This window comes from Ipomoea nil, unplaced genomic scaffold (assembly GCF_001879475.1).
Source record: "Ipomoea nil cultivar Tokyo-kokei standard unplaced genomic scaffold, Asagao_1.1 scaffold0706, whole genome shotgun sequence".
Classification (NCBI taxonomy): Eukaryota; Viridiplantae; Streptophyta; class Magnoliopsida; order Solanales; family Convolvulaceae; genus Ipomoea; species Ipomoea nil.
Window position 1 is genome coordinate 385,464 of NW_017617134.1, and position 22,567 is coordinate 408,030.

At 33.2% G+C, this 22,567-nt stretch overlaps 1 protein-coding gene and 1 long non-coding RNA gene across 2 annotated transcripts in view; both read right to left on the reverse strand.

Annotated features, from left to right (window-relative positions):
• Positions 1-203: 203 nt before the first annotated feature.
• The window catches only part of LOC109176376, an 83,164-nt gene continuing 60,800 nt past the window's right edge, over positions 204-22,567 (reverse strand). The window contains exon 9 of the mRNA XM_019325817.1: positions 204-596. Coding sequence (XP_019181362.1) covers positions 204-596 — 393 coding nt within the window. The remainder of the gene's footprint in view (positions 597-22,567) is intronic.
• On the reverse strand, positions 17,214-17,652 carry LOC109176528. The gene is made up of 2 exons (XR_002053395.1): positions 17,557-17,652; positions 17,214-17,470 (listed from the first exon to the last, which is right to left on the reverse strand). It is a non-coding gene; the product is annotated as an uncharacterized LOC109176528 (long non-coding RNA).

The following is a 22,567-nucleotide window of genomic DNA, read 5'->3' on the forward strand; positions in this document are numbered from 1 at the left end:
GGTCTACCCCGGGTCAATTAATTCCATCACTCTCAACCAAACTTCTCACATCCAGTATTGTGTAAAACTCCCTCACCTGTATTTTCACAGTTTTTCCACACACCATCTTCACTGAAACCTTAAAAACTAGAGGACTCAATAACACAACGTAAAGCAACGATGCACTAGTTATACCCATAATCGATAGAGTCTTTTCCTCATTCTCATTCAACATCCTCTGACGATAAAACAAACAGATTGTACTCATTTGACCCAATGTTTTCGTTGTCCGCAATCACAACCCTCAAATTCTGGACCGTATCCTCAGCTTTCACTTGAATGGTAAAGGTTATATTCCTATATGGCATCTTGATAGTCAACCACAGCAGCTCCGAATTTCCAACATAGGCACTACTCACAGTGGTGTTACTGCGGATTCCATAATCAAAAAGGGTCGTCTTGTCATTGTTGAGATGATTGCCGTTGAAAAACAGCTCCTGATGAACCTTTGGAGGTATTTCCCATTCGTACACTAAACAATCTTTGAGTTCGCCAACAGTTTTAAATTTACTCATCTGGAAACTCACAGTTTTAATTATCTTCAGGCATATGTTTATCTGCAAAAAACATAGAACGAACCATCATAATCTAGCTACAACAGATAATAATTTTTCTAAATTAAAGAAAACAACAATACAATACAATACATATGGTACTAGTTTCAAACCACCTCGTCTTCCCCTTCCTGTTTTTGTTGAGCCATGGGATTAGAGCTCCGCTGACACGATGCTTCCATGTAGAAGGTTGAAGTTGAACAAACACAGACACTACCTGTTATTATATACAAACTGAGCGGCCGTTTAATTAAATATACGAAGCATAAAACTTCCTGGGAAAATGGAATGGCACGCCGCCATGCCGATTGAATTCTACGATGTCGCCCTTTTCGTTTAATTAAATTAAATTGAAGTATTACAAATCAAATAAATTTAGAGCATCTAATCAGAGGAGAAATGGGGGAGAATTCACTACTTTTGAGGTCAAAATGCCATGGTGGCAGAGGGAGAGAGAACCAAGAGAGAGAAGGGGTGGGGAGCATTTGCAAAGGTTGAGATATTACTCTGCCCAATAGAGAAATGACATACTTATTTTTTTATATATTTTTTTAAAAAATCAGTTTTGATTTTTTTTCCTCCCCTCCCACATTATTCTCTTTCCTACTCACTCTTGCATTCTCCCCCTAATATCCCCACTCTTAGCGTGGGAGCAACCTCTCAAAGTGAGTGATACTTCTTGTGCTTGAAGTAAGCAAATGTTTAACCACTGTGTTCCGAGTTATTATGATTTACATCCTCCCAGTAGATACTCTGTCGGGCGAGTTGTGGATTCAACCTTTTCGGAACAACGTAACATAAAAACAACTTTAATTTGTATAAAACAAATACTACATACCATGTAATAAAGTCATAGTACTCAAAAAATAAACGAAAAAACCTACAATGGTTGATGAAGTACATAATGCAATGGTGCAGCGCAGCAACAAAATGGAGACAAGAAGACACGTTTGGTAGACGCGTTTGGTAGACGTCTTTAGTAGACGCTTTTGGCAGTTATAACTGCTTCTTTCTTATCTCTGTATATAAGCTCATGTTGAGCTTCCGTTTTCAATGTTAATCAATTCCCTTTCTTCTCTGCTTAGACTCTAGTATACTTTGCTCAACAATATGGTTGATTCTCATACATGACCTGAGATAATTTATCATGGTATCAGAGCACCGCAGCTACGCAGCGGTGGTGATGTCAGAAAATCAGAACAACAACGACAGAGGCTCGATAGAACAAGCCGGGGCCGGAGCTTCTTTGAGTCAGATTCCGATGAACGTCGATCATGCACAGGAGTTCGGCGATCTTTGGTATCTCCATATCACGGAGAATCCTAATTTGATTCTCGTCTCTCCGCCTCTGTCCGAAGTACACTATGCGTCATGGAGTCGATCAATGAAAATTGCTCTCGAGGTGAAGAACAAATATGGATTTGTTGATGGATCCATCACTAGGCCTGAGGAAACTGATCGGAGATTCTCTGTTTGGAGGAGGTGCAACAACATTGTTTGCTCGTGGATCCTCAAGTCTCTTAGCTCCACGATTGCAGAAGGAGTCTTGTACCTTGAAACTGCATCAAATGTGTGGAACACTCTGAAGAAGAGATATTCTCATATAGATTCACACAGGATTGCTGAACTGCAAAATGAGATCTATCGATGCTCACAAGGTAATCTCTCAATCAACGAGTATTTTACTAAAAGCAATGGTTTATAGATGCAAATGAATGCTATGAGGCCAATTCCTGCTTGTGAATGTGTTCCTAAGTGTACCTGCTCCCTAGTAAGCAAAATCCAAAAGGAAAAAGAAGAGGATCAAATCATTAGGTTTTTGGAAGGCCTAAGTGAAGAGTATGGCTTTAAAAATGGAAAGGAAAATTAAAAACTCTTTCAATCAAAGGAACAATGGTACAGTTCAAGCAAATGTTCTGCAAAACAGTCAAGATTAGTATGAAGAAGAACAGTCTCTAGTGGCAGTCTCAGCCCTAAACAGTAAGAAAAAAATACAATAATGGTAGTGGATCAGGAAAGAGTGTGCCTAAGTGTACTTTCTGTGGGAGACTTGGTCACACCATTGACAAATGCTACAAGAAACATGGTTTTCCCCCTGGCTGGATCCCAGGATATAAGTCTAAAACTAGACAAACTCAGGACTCACAACAAGCTCCTAATTCCCTTGTGAATCAGGTTGGTGATGTAGGTCTGACATCTGAACAATTTCAGAAATTGCTGTCTCTATTACAGAATCAGAACCAGGGGAATCAAGCATCAACTAGTGCAGCTGTGACTGTCAGTAAAAATGGTCTTAAGCCAGATTTCAAAAACTCTACTGAAGGCAGGTTCATCTCTAATCTCCATATTAACAATGCCTTATTTTCATCAAGTGTATGGATTCTTGATTCTGGTGCCACAGATCACATTACATGTTCTTTGGATTTTTTTGAGACATGCCATGTCATTCATGAAGTTTCTGTTAAGTTGCCTAATGGGGAAATGATGAGTGTCTCACACATAGGACAAGTCAGGCTAGACATGAACATATTGTTGCAAAATGTTTTGTACATACCATCCTTCAATTTCAACATTATATCTGCAACAAAACTGATAAGGCAGTTAGGTTATGAAATCATTATGAAAGCTGACTCTTGTAAACTTCAGGGACCTCTTGGGATAGTGTATGGTTTTGCTAAAGAAAGAAATGGGTTATATCTAATAAACAACCCCCACCCCCCTGTCAAGAAGAAGAGTGGTAGTTCAGATGAAGTTTCTAGATCATGTAACAGTTTCTCTTTACAGCTGTGGCATGACAGATTAGGCCATTTTCCTGTAAATAAGATACAATTGTTGAAAGGAATAAAACTTGCCTCTTCTCTGAAATGTCATAATTTTGTTTGTGATGTTTGTCACTTTGCAAGACACAAGAAATTCACATTTCCTGTCAGTGTTAATAGAGCTAAGGCATGTTTTGATTTATTGCATATGGATGTTTGGGGCCCCTTTACTGTTGCATCCCTCAAAGGGGAACATTACTTCTTGACTATGGTAGATGATCATAGCAGGTTTACCTGGTTACATCTAATGAGGCACAAATCAGAAGTGAAGCCTATTTTCCAGAATTTTTATAATATGGTTTGCACTCAGTTCCTAGCCAAGATCAAGGTTGTTAGAACAGATAATGGTGGTGAATTTATGATGAATGATTTTTTTGGTGAGAAGGGAATTCTACATCAGAAATCTTGTGCATACACACCCCAACAGAATGGGGTGGCAGAGAGGAAACATCAACATATTTCGAACATGGCAAGGGCTCTAAAATTTCAATCTGGACTGCCTGACAAATTCTGGGGTCATTGTGTTCTACACTCTTCTTACCTGATCAACAGGCTACCTACTGATGTTCTAGATGGATCCACTCCCTACCAAGTTTTATTTGGCACAAACATAGACTATGGTAAGCTCAGACCTTTTGGTTGTTTATGCTTTGCTGCCACAATTGCACAAGGCAGAAACAAAATGGAATCAAGAGCTAAGAAATGTGTTTTTTCTGGGATTTGCTGCCAATGTAAAGGGTTATTTACTGTATGATATTGCTAACAAAGTTACCTTTATCTCTATGGATGTTAGGTTCTATGAGCAAACCTATCCCTTTAAACAAGGCAATCTACAGAATACTACATCAGAATTATTCAATCCCACTCTACCTCTTATTCCCATCTCAGTTGAAGTTGATGCTACTGCCTTGGATTCAACACGAGTCATTCCTACAGACACTTCCCCAAGTAGAGGAATTCATGATGTTAATACTAGTCCTGGTGACACATCCTATGATGCACCTCCACAAATTTCTCATGACTTGTCACCAGATATTCATATAGAACTCCCACAGCTTGGTTCTGATTCACCAGAACAGAATACTGAATAGATGGAGCCTCCACCTACTGATGACATTGATCCTCCACAGCCAAGAAGGTCAGCTAGGATAAAAACCATCCCTTCCAGATTCCAGGATTACCATTGTCAGTCTGCTATTAGAACTTCACCTCATCCATTGAGCAAGTTTATTTCATATGACAATTTGCCTTCCAGTCTGAGGATATGTGCCTCTTCTATAACTGAAGTACATGAGCCCCAAACTTATAATGAGGTAGTGAAACATGAGCAATGGAGAAATGCAATGCAGAATGAGATACAGGCACTGATCCAGAATGACACTTGGATTTTAACAGATTTGCCACCTGGAAAAACCCCAATTGGATGTAGATGGGTGCATAAGGTCAAATACAAGTCAGATGGTTCTATTGAAAGATACAAAGCTAGGTTGGTTGTCAAAGGATATACTCAGCAGCTTGGAGTTGATTACAATGAGTCTTTTTCTCCTATGGCTAGGATGACAACAATTAAAACCTTTCTTGCTGTTGTTGTTGCTAAAGGTTGGGACATTCAACACTTGACATTAATAATGCTTTCTTACATGGTGGTTTACAAGAAGAAGTATATATGGTTTTACCTCCAGGTTTTCAAAGTGATAATCCTAATCAAGTGTGCAGATTGGTGAGATCCTTGTATGGTTTGAAGCAAGCTAGTAGGCAGTGGAATGCCAAGCTAACTGGAGCTTTGCTAAGCAATGGTTTCCAACAGTCATCTGCAGATCCATCACTGTTTACAAAGTGTCTTAATGATTCCTTTATTGCATTATTGGTATATGTTGATGACATTTTAGTTGCAGGCAACAATCCAGTCCAGATTAATCAATTGAAGCAGTTTCTGGACAGATCTTTCAAGATCAAAGATCTTGGCCGATTGAATTTCTTTCTTGGCATTGAGGCTTTCAGAAATTCCAAGGGGCTTAACATTTGTCAGAGAAAATATACTCTTGAGATCTTAGAAGAGAATGGATTCCTGGAATCCAAGCCTGCAAATACTCCTTTCACTACAGGTCTAAGGCTCACTAATCTAGAAGGAGATCTACTTGATAACCCTGAAATCTATAGAAGATTGGTTGGTAAATTGCTATATTTAACCAACACCAGACCTGATATTTCCTATGTTGTGCAACAGTTAAGCCAATTTGTTGATAAGCCAAGACATACTCACTTAACAACAGCTCATAGAGTGTTGAGATACTTGAAAGGATCTCCTGGAAAAGGGCTTATTTTATTCATCAAATTCTGATATCAAAGTGCAAGGCTTTTCTGATTCTGATTGGGCAACATGTGCAGAAAGTAGAAAGTCCATAACTGGCTATTGCATTTACATTGGAAAGTCTCTAGTCTCATGGAGAACCAAGAAACAAGCCACCATTTACAGGTCATCCTCTGAGGCTGAATATAGAGCTTTAGCATCAACTAATGGTTGATATATTTCAATGGTTGATATATTTGTGAGATCCAATGGTTGATATATTTGTTGGCAGATTTGAAGATACACATTGACAGCCCTGTGGCCTTGTTTTGTGATAATAGATCTGCCATTGCTATAGGGGAAAACTTTGTGTTCCATGAGAGAACCAAACATATAGAAATCGATTGTCATGTAGTAAGACAAAAGATTCATGAAGGGGTTATCAAGCTATTGGCAATATCTTCACACAATCAGAATGCTGATGGTTTCACTAAGGCTTTGCCTAAGCCATCTTTTGATTTTTTCCACTCTAAGCTAGGCCTTCAAGATCTTCATGCTCCAGCTTAAGGGGGGGGGGGGGGGGGGGGGGGGTTGATGAAGTACATAGTGCAATGGTGCAGCGCAGCAACAGAATGGAGACAAGAAGACGCGTTTGGTAGACGTCTTTGGTAGACGCCTTTGGTAGACGTCTTTGGTAGACGCGTTTGGTAGACACGTTTGGTAGACGTCTTTAGTAGACGCTTTTGGCAGTTATAACTGCTTCTTTCTTATCTCTGTATATAAGCTCATGTTGAGCTTCCTTTTTCAATGTTAATCAAATCCCTTTCTTCTCTGCTTAGACTCTAGTATACTTTGCTCAACAATATGGTTGATTCTCATACATGACCTGAGATAATTCATCAATGGTGTTTACTAATTCAAAAATACTACTTGGATTCCAAAAACTACTATGTTTAAATTTTATTGGAAGAAAAAAATATTGAATAAATTAAAATCATGATCGTCCCTTATATTAAACAATCAAAGTATGACACATCATATGAAGTAGAAATATGAGTATAGAATGAAAATACATGTAAAACTAGTCTTAATAATTTGTTGAGATTTGTTTTGTTAGATGGCCTATTAGTTGATTATATCATTGTAACTTTATATTAATATTTTAAAAGCTCACATTACTATTCAAAAATGATAATTTTAAATAAATTAAAAAAAAATTAAAAATACGATGGAATCACGATGGAAAACAATTCCGTCATTTTATTATGTGACGGAATATTCGTTTCAAATATTGCTACCGAATCAGCGTAGAAATCATTCCCGTTGCCCAAAATGCAACAGAATTGCGACGCAAATATTTTCGTCGCAAAATTTGCGACGCCTGGTTCTCTCACCAATTTCGTCGCCTTATTTTGTGACCGAATTGTTCCGTCTTGTACAAAAATATGACAAGCCAATAGACAATGGAACAGATTTCGTCGCAAAACGGGAAAGGCGACGGAATTTTAATTTGTTCTTTCGCGACATAATTTTTTCGTAGCAATTTGTGATTTTTCTTGTAGTGAAATATATGTGGGTCCACTTCCGAGTTGAGTCGGGTCAAAGTGGTTTCGAGTTCTCCGATGTGAGACAACAAAATTTTCAATATGTTGGAGATGTTTGACAATTGTTGTTGGCTAATAGCTGATTGTGTTAGCTGATTTTACTAGTTGATAGTGTATTAGCTGGTTATAGAAATGTGATTGGTAAATTAGTTGTTTACTCTTAGTTAATTATGGGGTGTAAACACATGAGGGTAAGGAGAATATATATATATATATATATATATATATATATATATATATATATATATATATATATATATATATATATATAATTTTTTAATTTATTTATATTTATATATTTATATTTATATATTCTACATTAGTTAAGATGTCCAACACACATAAACGTTGTTGGAAAAAATAGCCGAGCTCGTTGTGCGCTGGCACCTGCGCGCACGAATGTCGTCCGGAAATTGGCTGGCCTTGCGGGCTAAGTTATGCCAAACTTCGGTATCATTTTCCAACATGCCACTTTCGGCTCAGGGAGCCGAAACTGAATAGCAACACCAAGTTTCGGCCATATGGCCGAAACATGTCCAGTACTTTCGGCCTTGTGGCCGAAATGTCCTGAACAGGCCGAAACTGGGAGAGGTCGAAAGTTGAGACCGAACCCTGTACGCCAACGGTCTGGAACCCGAAAGTTCTAACTGTTATGGAGATTGAATTCATCTGTTACGGAATTAATATCCAATTAACTCCAATTTTGAATTCTGAATTCAATTCCCAGGTAGTGGCCTGCTGTTATAGCTGTTGGAAGTCAGCTTTAATGTCAGTTTTAATTGCCATAATAAAGGCTATTAGCTCCTTCAACCCTATATAAGAGAGGGTAGAGGCAGTAGAGTTTTACACACAGAAAAATTGAACACGAAAGTTCATCCTTTTAGCCTCAAAACCTCTCTGCTTCTACTCTTTCTTTGCCTACTGTGTTCATAGCCTTGTCTTGCTCGCCGGATTCCTTGTTTGAGTGCTCAAACATTGAATCACTAGCAAGTTTTATCCTGGGAAGCCTAGGCCACAACGCTCCTAGCATCTTTGGGAGGTGGCAAATAAGGTTTTAAGGAAAGAGTGATCACTTGACTCTTGCAAAAACTCAACACCAAACACTAGTCAAATTTCCTCATCTTTTCTTCTCTTCTTTCCAGAAAATAATAATTATATTTTATTTGATTATTATTTGTTTTTCTACCAACGGTTCCTACAAACGTACCCTATCCCTCAGTATCTATCTAGCAGAAGAAAAATCTTTACACTATGAAAAGCTGTCATATTGCCCTTGGTATGTTATGCATTGCTCGCTCTTATTATTCTGAACATAGGTAACCTGACAATTTGATTTTAATTTTTTTTCATAATTTTTAATTATTTTTCTAATTCCATTTTTACTGAAATTTGTGGATGACAATTTTGAAAAAGGTTCAATGGCGGACGTTGGGGAAGATAGAGCCCTGTTTGGTAAAATAGTTAGCCTATATGTCAATTTTGACTTATTTGACCACTATTAGCTGTTTGATTTGGTTAAAAAAAAATCAATATAAGTCTTCTCAAAACAAAATCAATATAAGTGTTTGGTTAATTAGCTTTTTATAACTCTAAAATGCCAAAATTCGAAAAGCTGCTCAAAGCAACTTTTTCAATTAGCTTTTTGATAAAAGAAATTATACCAAACAACTATCAACTAAACAACTAATTTACCAAAAACATTTCTACAATCAGTTAATATTATCAATTAGCTATACCTCGTAATTAACCTATTCAGCTAACAATCATGCATGTACCAAACAGGGTCCTTGTGCTTTTAGGGCCAGGACCGGCATGCATAGAGACTTGTAGCTCATCTCAAGCTTGCAACACTAATTGCATTGGTTGATTATGCATGCATGTAGAAATCCAATTTGATTTCTGTTTCTTTTCAATGTTAATTTCGCCAGACTAGAAGATGTAATGAAGTAATATATATGTTTTAATTGGACACTAATAAAAGTATATGTAAAAGTATCTAAAATATTTGGATCAATTTTGAGGAGTCAAATTAGAGGTACAAAGAATCATGGCAATCTATTATTATCCCTTCTGTAAAGAAATGTATGAACTGTCTATTATTCTCTGTTGTTCATTAATCATTACAGAAGATGTACACCCCTATATATACAAACTATAAGGTACAGAGAAAGGAAATAGAATCAATAAGAATAATAATAATGAAACCAAGATTACAAGAGAAAATATTTGCTAGAAGAAATATGTGATTTATGTGATTTCTTATGTTTTCTGTGATTTCTTTCCTTAACACCCCCCCCCCCCCCCCCCCCCCCCCTCAAGTTGGAGCATGTAACAGAGAGATGCCCAACTTGGAAATAAGAGACTCCATGCGTGTCTTGCCCAACGCCTTTGTATGACAGCCAACTGGTGTGTCGTAGACACATGCTCCGTTTGTATCACACCTTGTAATAGCTCATCACGAACAAAGTGACAATCAACCTTGATGTGCTCTGTTCGTTCATGGAAGACTGGATTCGCTGCAATGTGAAGAGCAGTGGTACTGTCACAACGAATCTGCATAGGAGTCGTATGGTGTATCCCAAGAGAACGAAGGAGACATTTTAAACACTTCAATTCACATGTCACTGCGGCCAAAGCTCGGTATTCAGCTTCGACTGAGGAGCGTGCAACTGTGGTTTGTTTCTTTGTTTTCCAAGAGATGGGAGAGTCGCCTAGCTGAACGAACCATCCGGTCAACGATCGTCGAGTCAAAGGGCAAGCTGCCCAATCGGAATCGCACCAGCCAGTTAATTGCAGAGTATTTTTAGCAGATAGAAAAATACCTTGACCGGGACTTCCTTTTAGATAGCGCACTACTCCAAGCGCTGCTTTCCAATGATCATCACGGGGATCCTTCATGAATTGAGCCAGAGTATGGACAACATAGGCTAACTCTGGCCGGGTGATTGACAAATAAACTAGACGCCCCACTAGGCGACGGTATGGTTCGTGATCATCGAGAAGTGGGGCTTCAGATAAAGCAAGACGATGATTGGGTTCCATAGGAGTACCCAGTGGTCGAGCACCTAGTAGACCTGTCTCAGAAATGATATCAAGGGCGTATTTTCTATGACACAAGAAAATACCAGAAGAATTTCGAGCTACCTCTATACCAAGAAAATATTTTAAAGTACCAAGATCCTTCATATGAAAACAAGAGGCCAAGTAGGATTTAAACTTGGCAATCAAAACTATGTTATCTCCCGAAATAACAAGATCATCAACATACACCAGAACATGTACCACACCATGATCACTGCGCAACGAGAACAACGAATAATCAGATGTGGACTGTGTGAAACCATACCTTTTCAGAGCACCTGACAATTTTGCAAACCAGCACCGTGGGGCTTGTCTTAGCCCACAAAGAGACTTCTTGAGTTTGCACACCACGTTGGACTGTGACGGTGCGAACCCCGGTGGAAGCCTCATGTAAACTTCTTCATCTAAGTCGCCATGAAGGAACGCATTATGTACGTCCATTTGATGTAGCTCCCATGAACGTGTGCCGCTGCCGCCATGACAGACACGGAGGTCGTCGATGTTGACAAGAGGGACGCTAGCAACAACGACGACGATGTCACGCTGGTACGTCGTCGTCGTATCTCTCCATACGATCTTTCTCCCAGCGATAACACGGGTATGCTTCTAACCCAAGTGGTTTTGAAAGGAGATAATTACGATGAGTGGTCTAAATCTATGAGACCTGCTCTTCGTGCCTGAAAGAAGTTCGGATTCGTTGACGGATCTATGATGATGACGATGACGATGACGATGACGATGGCGATGGCGATGGCGATGGCGATGGCGATGGCAATAGCAATAGCAATAGCAATAGCAATAGCAATAATAATAATAATGATGATGATGATGATGATGATGATGATGATGATGATGATGATGATGATGATGATGATGATGATGGTGATGGTGATGGTGATGGTGATGGTGATGGTGATGGTGATGGTGATGGTGATGGTGATGGTGTTGGTGGTGGTGATGGTGGTGGTGGTGGTGGTGGTGGTGGTGGTGATGATGATGATGATGATGATGATGATGATGATGGTGATGATGTTATGAAGTCTCTTTTTTTTTTTCAACCATTGTAATATCAAATTCTAAGTCAATCCTACCACTTTACAACTATGTCAAAAATAAGATGAGTTGATACTTGCTCCAACTATATCTTATCTTGTTCCCTTAAGAATCAGAGGCAATATTTGTCTGCAATCACCACTAAAAATCACAATTTTTTCTCCAAATGTCATTTCTGTATTCAAAGAATTCACAAATCATAATAAATCCCTCCAAACAAATTAAAACATAATTTAATTAAATTATGATAAATTGAAAGATTTTATAAATAATGTTATAAATATAGTTAAGTGTGGACATTATGAGTTGATTATGTAACTGATGTAACGGTCGCATTTATATCTACCATCATTACCTTCCGTTACAAATGTATATTATATATATGTATTGTTGTAATATGTAATGTGAGGATGAATAAAAAGATCTGCCTTCCCTCTCCATTCTCTATTTATTCTTCTCCTTACTTGCGTTTATATTATTTTATTCCACAAATAATTGTTTATGTATAATTTTTTTTTATAATGTTAAACACAAATTATTACAAAACAATTATTTTTATAAGTGAAAAAATTTAAATATAAAATAAAAATCTTTAACCTATTTTAAAAGAATTGCAAAATGATAAATGTTACGATCCAACTTATAAAATTTGAAAAAACCAAATTATCAGGCCTTATATTTCAAGTCTATTCTGGCCCAAACCAACCCGACCCAACTAACCCAAACCAACAGCCATTATTTGTGCGTGTATATATATACTAGTTTTTTTAATGTCCAATAATTATTTTTAAATACGTATTTCAAAATATATCAATGCAATATTATATAGGAGATGTTCATGCATAGGTAAATAAATGTTGAATTTGTTTATTTAAATTTGTAATTTAAAGTATAAAAATGCAATATAATATATTAGAGATTGATTATAATTGTCACTAAAATAAATGTTTGCAACTTTGTAATAACGCTAGTCTAAATACTTAGTTTTAAAGCGATAGTCTAAATAAATGTTACTTTTGGTTTAAATTTCTCTAACTCTTCTTAATTCTCTTTTGGGTAGCATTGTCATTGTTTTCATCTTCAGTACATGTCCTCTTTTTTTTTTTCTTAATATTTTTATTAGTAGTGTATCATGTGCAATTAGGTTACTAGTGGCAGCATAGAGAGATTCATCATACAATGAGATTATGGTGTAAGAAGCTTTAGATTTGCCTTGTTGTGTATATGACTAAAATTTTAGTTGTAATATGAATTTTTTATCTTACAAACACTTATAGGACGAAATTGAGAAAAACCACTATAGTCGAAGACGATTTTGGGTATTAACTCAATTAAATTATATTCTTTAAATCATCAAAATATTCGATATCATATATTATGGTAATATTTCGATTAATCGGTAATCATTAAACCGTTCATATTACATTCGATTACATTGGAGACCGTTATATTTATTTTGGTATGTATATCCCAATATAGAAGTTCACTATTTTATAAGAAACATTTAGTTTGGTCAACAAAATAAACCCAAATCAACTACACCAGGATAAATCACATCTTTTCTTTCACATAAAAATAATGTAAAATTTTATCTTGTTTAGCTATATGTAACTCCATGGTATACGTAAGAAAATAATGAAAATATTAATATGAACAAAATCATATATCAAATATTATGGGGTAGTGGGTATTGTTGCAAAGGACTGGAATTCGAATTAATTATAATCTTATTACAGATTTTCTTTTTAAAAGTTAAATTTAATTTAATGTGTTAAATGATCAAAATAATACATATTTATAACGATATGATGTATTATATAGTAATATTTTATGTAATTTGTAATCATTACAACGTCGAAATTATATTCTCGATCGGTTCCATGTCCTGACAGGGTCCACCTTAAAAAAGATTGTTTTTTTATAAAAATCTAGCATATTTATAACCATGCATGAACAATCTTTGTAAAATGTATAATATGCTCTAAGAAAATATTACTACCATTGAAAGTCTCTAAAATACATGAGTAAATGACAGGGGGAGATAGGGGTAGAATTGAAGGGTATATATATTTCTATATGAGTGATTATATATAAGTAAGAAAAGTGAATATAAAAGGGTATGTGAAATTAGAAATAAATTAACTTATCATTGTAGGTATAATTTTATTAAATCAATTTAATATGCTAATTTGTTAAATTCCACATCCAAGTCTCAAGTCTCACTTGAATTTTTAATATGTGACTTCATCCTAAAGTATCCTTAGTATGTCAAATCCAATGGACTTGGATATAATCTCAAGAATTATATATTTTTTTTAAATAAGAATTATACATTTTGTTGCAAATGATTTGGTGTGCGATTGATTTGATATATATAATTCTTCCAGATGTAATTTGCTTTTATAAGAGTAATGGTTTATTGAGAACGTTATGAGTTTGAAGTGTTTAGAATGGTGACAATAAATTTGAAGTAATTGTGAATTTAAAATAATATTTAAAGTGGTGAGACTTGAGAGTGTTAAAAACTGTATATAAGTACAAGTGACGACAATGCGGATGTATATAATGACATTACATTAATATAATCAAAAGCTAGCCATAATTAACTTAATTACTATTTGTCATATGTATATACTCGTTATTTAGGTTGTCAGATTTGTAGAATTATTTCTAATCTAGGCAATTTGTTTGACCAGTCATTGAATGTATTAATTGATAGGGAGTAATCTAATTACTCTTGAAAAAATGTACAATGACATGTGACAATAGTGCGGATATAATGATAATACAGTAATCAAAAGCTAGCCATAATTATGTTACTATATGTCATATGTATATACTCGCTAATTAGGTTGTCAGATTTATAGAATTATTTCTAATAATCTACCAATTTGTTTGACCAGTAGTCCATTGAACCTATTAATTGATTGGGAGTAATTTAATTACTCTTGAAAAAATGTACAATGACGTGTGACGATAGTGCGGATCTAATGACATTACAGTAATCAAATGTTATCCATAATTATGTTACTATTTGTCATATGTATATACTCATTATTTACGTTATCAGATTTGTTGAATTATTTCTAATCTAAGCAATTTGTTTGACCAATTCATTGAACAAATTAATAAAATCTTGTTACAAATTTACCTTTTTAAAATTAAATTATATTCTTTAAATCGTCAAAAAGTTCGATATGATATATTATGGTAATATTTTAATTAATCGGTAATCATTAAACCGTTCATATTACATTCGATAAAACTAATAAAATTATTTCTCTTAATTAATTTATTGATACTGAATACTTTTTTTTTTAATAAAGACGTTGTAGAGACAATATAGCGAATATAAACAAATTGATAAATTTGAATGTAAAGAATTTTTATATTGGAGAAACATATATACAATATAACTAATGAAATTATTTCTGTTATTTAATTTAGTGATAATGAATAATTTTTTTTGAATAAAGGCAGACACATAATTCTAAATTAAAGAAATGCATATGTATTATGTTTTGTTGTAGTTACTAAATTATTATTTAATTTAATAAGAGTAAAATAGGCTAATAGAGTACTAATTATGCCAACTTTGATTGAGATCGGGTTCGAACCTAAGACCTTTCTTATTGAAATCAATGAGTAAGTTAACGGTGAATTAACAAAAATTAACGGAAAAGATAATGTTATAAATATAGTTAAGTGTGGACATTATGAGTTAATTATGGAGTTTTTTGATCTTTTGGTCCCACGACTATAGTGGCACAATCAGAATTGATCCACGACTTTCAAACCTTGCAATTTTAGTCCACGACTATTGTTTTTTTGGCAAAAATGGTCCTTCTTGCTACTTTTCCGTCAAAATTCCACCGGAGAAAAATTTCTTCATTTTTAGGAGGGCTAAAATGGCTAAATTTGCCTAGTACGAAAAGTGCAGAATATGCTTTTATATATACTGTATTGCAAACCTGGAGTATTGATGTTGTTATTGCAAGCGAAATGTCAAATTTAGCCATCTTCAAAAACGAAAAAATTTTCCTCCGGTGGCATTTTGACGGGAAAGTGGCTAGAAGGACCATTTTTGCCAAAAAAACAATAGTCGTGGACTAAAATTGCAAGGTTTAAAAGTCGTGGATCAATTCTGATAATGCCACTATAGTTGTGGGACCAAAAGTGCAAAAAACTCGTTAATTATGTAACTGATGTAACGGTCGCATTTATATCTACCATCATTACCTTCCGTTGCAAATGTATATTATATATGTATTGTTGTAATATTATTATATTATTACCATCTTGGTATAATTATAAATCTTGGTATAATTATAAAACGAAAAAAATATTATTATTACCATCTTTTAGAATTTATCATATTTTCTCGTGATCATCTGGACCAATAAAATTATTTATAGTTTATATTTTGTTGCTCCCCCTAAATATAATAATTTTCTTTACCTACACATATCAATATTATGGATATTTTGTAGGTATACATTTGCTAACTTGTCACTGAAACAAATCTTCTAGACAAATATTTAATCACTCTCCTAGAGTTCATGTGGATCATGGTATTTTATCATGAAAACTACATATGTTTTTATTTGTCCCTAGTATAATGACTTTATGTCAAAAGACATCAATATGAATATTTGTACCTTGATTTGCTATTCCTTATCTCATCTCATAACTTAACAGTCGCTATGACAAGCGAGAGCATAAAACCAGTAATAATTAGTATGATAATTAAGTTAATAATTATACACTTTCAAAAAAAAAAAAAAGTTAATAATTATACATATATTACAATATACAAATATAGTTTTTCAGCCCAAACTCAGGGTTATTTTAGTAAAGAATAAAGGTCAAATATGCCATCAAACTGCACCCGATAATGCAATTAGGCCGCCAACTTTTAAAAGCTACAGTACAATTGGGTCCCTGAACTAACCAATTCTATTCAATTAGTCCAATTTGAGGTTTATCAGGTGGTTAGCAGGTTACCCCAAATTTAAAATATTTTTAAAAAATTATTATTATTTAAAATAATTATTTAAGAAGATAACTTCTTCGTCTCCGGCCATGTAGACGAAGATAACTTTTCTTCGTCTCCGGCCATGTAGACGAAGATAACTTTTCTTCGTCTCCAGCCAGAGACGAAGAAGATTTCTTCGTCTCTGGCCATGGAGACGTCTCTATGGCCGGAGACGAAGAAACCTTCTACGCCTTAGGCGGAATCGATCGGTTTTTTTTTTTTTTGAAAAATTGTAAAAAATACCCTTTTATAATATGCCAATTATCAATGTCACTTCTGAATTATGAGTGGTGTGAATGTTGCCCTTCAATTATTAAAATGGTGCACATACAGCCCATCCCGTAACGGACCTGTGATTCCCCACCACATGACATTGCCCGGCATTGATCGTTGCACAAAATAGTGATTTGAAAGGCGAAGAATTCAAACGGCCTCTCAGTTCAGTTTATATATATATATATAATAAGAGGTAGTGTCTGTCGGTGTTGGTTCTACTTCAATTCGAACTTTCTCCATGGAAGCATCGTGTCAGCGGAGCTCTAATCCCATGGCTCAACAAGAACAGGAAGAGGAAGATGAATGGGTTTGAAACTAGTACCATTTGATTGTATTGTTGTTTTCTTTAGAAAAAGTCATATCTGTTGTAGCTAGATTATGATGATTCCATGTTTTTTTGGCAGATAAACAACATATACGTGAAGATAATTAAAACTGTGAGTGAGTTTACAGATGTATAAATTTGAAAGTGTCGAAGAACTCAAAAATTGTTTATTATAATCAATCAATTCAATTCAATCCAAAATTGAATCATTTATGATTGCAACAACAGGACCAACTACCTCGACCATTTACGTAACAAGCCCCACCAGGAAAGCCTGCTGAAATGCACTTAACGTCGCAATCATTAGGTGGGGTACTAGTGCTACACATCCCTATGCATACCGGTCCTGGCCCTAAAAGCACACGACCATCTTCCATAGCGTTCGCCATTGAACCTGTTCAAAATTTTCATCCACAAATTACAGTCAAAATGAAATTACAAAAATCAATAATAACTATGAAAATCAAATTGTCAGATTACCTGGGTTCAGAGTGAGAGCGAAGGATAACATAACAAGAACAATCTGAAAGCTTTTCATACTGTAAAGATTTTTCTTCTGCTAAATAAATACTGATAAGCCGGGTTTATGTGTGTTGGATATCTTAACAAATGTACAATATATATATACACGCAAATACACCCTCTCTCCTTGCCAAGATGGTAATAATAATATTTTCTTCCTTTTATAATTATACCAAGATTTATAATTATACCAAGATGGTAATTATATAATAATATTACAACAATACATATATATAATATACATTTGTAACGGAAGGTAATGATGGTAGATATAAATGCGACTGTTACATCAGTTACATAATCAACTCATAATGTTCACACTTAACTATATTTATAACATTATTTATAAAATCTTTCAATTTATCATAATTTAATTAAATTATGTTTTAATTTGTTTGGAAGGATTTATTACGATTTGTGAATCCTTTGAATACATAAATGACATTTGGAGAAAAAATTGTGATTTTTGGTGGTGATAATAATATTTTCTTCCTTTTATAATTATACCAAGAGTTATAATTATACCAAGATGGTAATAATAATATTTTCTTCCTTTTATAATTATACCAAGATTTATAATTATACCATGCATATCCTTTCTCTACACCCCTTTGAAATAATGATTTTACTTTAAGTAATGTAGAATTTGAAGATTGTTATCTTCATGGGGAGACATGAAATACATTCACTCGAGTCAATCACGTAGATTGGTCAATCCTGTATATTGGGTCTTAAAATGACTAATAATTATACTTTTTGCAGCATATATATATATATATATATATATATATATATACTATGTACTCTTTTTTTCACTAGGTTTTTCCCAATGGATTTTTCTATGTGGTTTTTAACGAGGTATGAGTATGATATATTAATGGGGAGAGTTGTATATAAATACTTAAATACACAACCCCAAAATCTTGAAGATTATGCCTTGAAGGCAAATACTTAAATAGACAAACTCCAAAATCCCGGGGCCTAGAAGGCTTATGACTGTACTCTTTTTCCCTTAAATAAGTTTTTCCCATGAGGTTTTCTTAAGTTAGGTTTTTAATGAGGCAATCAATACAATATATGAGTTTACAAATATCATGTACTCTTTTCTTCAACTAGGTTTTTCCCCGTGGTTTTCCTAGTGAAGTTTTTAACGAGGCATGGATGTATTTAAATATACTATCAGTATACCTTGTATTATTTTCTTGTTTAGCTTTATTCCCACAGGGTATTTCTAGCAAATTTTTAGCGAGGTAAGATCATGGTCAAATAATGTCCAATGGGAGTGTTATAAATGATATTAAGTGTGGACATTATTGTAATGGTTATAACATTTGTAACAACCAACATTATTATTATTATTATTATTATTATTATTATTATTATTATTATTATTATTATTATTATTATTATTATTATTATTATTGTTATTGTTATTGTTATTAATATTAGTATACTAGTTTTTTATGCGCATTGCGCGATTGGGATAATGCCCAATGCTTTTTTGTTAAATAAGTACTTTAAAGTATATTAAGGCAGGATTATATTGAAATTGTTCATGCATAGATAATTGAAGGTTGAATTTGCGTATTTAAATAGGTAATTCTTCTCCCAAAGGTTGAGTCCCCAACCCCAAGGGCCCCCCACACTCCTACCCGACAGAGCATTGTGGGAAGTTGTAAATCACGGTGACTCAATGATTCAGCAGACAGGGCCAAATGCTGATACGCACAAGGAATCTGCCCACTTTGGACATAATTCCTGCACTGCCGCCGCCGAGGTTCAAACCTTGGTCTCTTCTCCCAAATACTACCCACTAAACCATTGAGCTAAGCCCGTGCGAGTTAAATAGGTAATTCTAAATTTACAAATGCAAGATAATATAGTCAAGATTGATTATAATTGTCAATAAAATAATTGTATAGGTATAGTTGAAACCAAATACGGGACATAAGGGAGAACAAATAAAAATTAGGGCATAAAATATTAAATATATACTAATATTGTTTGAGGAGATTCCGACATTAGGATTTGTGGTTAAGTTCTATTAAGACATTAATATTAGAATTAGATTAATGGTGTAGTTATAATTCTATATTAGATTTTAATATTAAAATTAGACTAACGGTGAATTAACGGAAAAGTTAAATGGATAATCATATAATTAAGGATAAATTAGAAAATCTTAAAAGAAAAAAATTAAAACCTGAACAATATGAACCATTCATTTGATTTAATAATTTGGCGGTCATTTTTTCTACCCAATGTTAATAATTAAATAAATTCGCTGGTCAAATCCGCTAACGCTAACCGCTAACTGCTGATTATCAAACAAGGACATTGCGAGGTAGTTCTCACTTCAATTTGTTGTGTGATTTGAATACTCTCTTTGTCACAAAATCTCTCAAGTAGTTAATATGGTTGGCTTTATTAATTATATTTTTTTAATTTTTTTCATGGTATTAATAAAATACTTGGTAAATAAATATATAGCATTATTTTGTATTATAACTTTTATATTTAATTAGAAAAATAGTGCAAAAAAAAAAAGATAATAGATAATGTAGTGAATATAATCAATTGATGAATTTGAATGTAAAAATTTTTACATTTGAGAAAAATTAAGACAATATAACTAATGAAAATATTTCTTTTAATTAATTTATTGATAATTAATAATTTTTTTTCACTGAATAAAGACATTGTAAGGACAATGTAGCGAATATAATCAATTAATAAATTTGAATATAAAGAATTTTTATATTGAAGAAAAATAAAAACAATATAACTAATAAAATTATTTCTCTTATTTAATTTATTGATAATGAATAACTTTTTTTTTTTGAATAAAGGCATTGTGGACACATAATTCTAAATTAAAGAAATGCATATGTATTATTTTTTGTTGTAACTACTAAATTATTATTTATATAATTTAATAAGAGTAAAATAGAGTACTAATTATGCCAACTTTGATTGGGATGAGGTTCGAACCTAAGACTTTTTTTTTTATTGAAATCAATGAGTAAGTTAACGGTGAATTAACGGCAATTCTTAAAATTTTAACGGAATTAGTAACGGTGTGTGGGTATTTTAGGAAATTTTAGTGTGAAATTTAAATCTGATCAATCTTTTAATCAATCTGAGCCATTCATTTGATTAAAATCTGTGACCGCCATTTTTTCTACCCATTATAGGCCTAACTCTCTTGGGCTCTTATTAGTATAGTAGATTATATCATTGGGCTCTTCGATGCACAACCATTGCTTCGACACTGACAAGTTTGGAAGCCGATCGGAGCGTATTGCTGCATGGGTTGGTGCTGCTAAATAGGGAGGAAGGAGAAAACTTGTAAAAATTACAATTTTATCCCACTTTTGACAGTCAACAAACAGTCAATTTAACAAATGACTAAATTGGATAAAAATTACATAGTTAAGGACTTAATTGGGTAATAATGATAATCGATGACCAAATTCGTAATTATGACATAGTCGAATGACCATTTTGGTTATTAACTCTTGGTATAATTATAATAGGAAGAAAAATATTATTATTACCATTTGGCAAGGAGAGAGGGTGCAACATAGAGAGATTCATCATGCAATGAGATTATGGTGTAAGAAGCTTTAGATTTGCCTTACTGTGTATATGACTAAAATTTTAGTTGTAATATGAACTTTTTATCTTACAAACACTTATTGATATTTAGTAGTGGTAGTTTTTCCCTATATGTTTCATGTGTTGTGAGATGTGTGTCGTAGGTTATCATGTGAAAGTATTAAACAAAATATAAATATTTATTATATTTCGATAAAAACTTGGTAAATAAATATATATAACATGCTTTGTATTATAACTTTGATATTTAATTACGGAGTACAAGATAATGTAAAAAGAAGACAATGAACAATGTAGTGAATATAATAAATTAATAAATTTGAAGGTAAGAAATCTTTAAATTGTAGAAAATAACGATAATATAACTAATGAAATTATATTTTAATTTTTTTTAATGAATGAATTTTTTAAATAAGGCATTATAGAGATCTAATTCTAAATTAATTAAATGCATATGTATTATTTTTTGTTGTAACTACTAATTTATTTAATTTAATAAAAATAATAAAGTGTCGTACATACTTTTCCTCAACAATAATGAAATCAATGATTTTTTTAAAAAATTTCAATTCCTTGTTGAGACAAATTGTTTTGTGTGTTTATCCATGACAATTGCTACAATTGCTGTCAATAGAGGATGATAATAAATAATTCAAAATATATGGTTACAATAGATATTAATATAATGATATAGTAAAAATTAACTTACAAATTTCTTTAGAAGTTTTCATGCATTGATAAAATTTTGATGTGTAAACTTGTTCAATTGGAGCTAGTAGGATGTTAACATTGTCAATTATTTGGAAAATGATCCTACCGTTTTAGAGTCCATGTGTAATTATATTTATGATCAACAACATTGTAGTTAGGCCGCGCAGGTCTGACAATGATGTAAGAACAATTTTGTCCGATAAAAAAAATAATAGTATAATATTTGTAAAGTAATGTACAATTGTACCATTATAAAAAAAAATACGAAAAATATTAATACCATAATGACTTAAATCATTCCAATAATGCAAAAACATAATTAAAATATTAAGTTTTGTTCTAAATAATCAAAAGAAGATTAATTAAGCATAAAAAAAATAACATAACCTAAATTTGTTTTTTTTTTAAATAAAAAATTCAAGAAAAATCAAATGATTTTAAAGTAGTTCTTGATTTATAATTTTAGATGCTCAACATTGAATGCTATATATTTAGTCGGGCTAATTATTTGACCAAAGTTTATGTTAAATTTTATATTATATATATTTTTAATACATTTTAACATATTCATAATATATGTTTACCAATTATGCCAACTATAATTGGGATGGGGTTTGAACCTAAGACCTTTCTTATATAA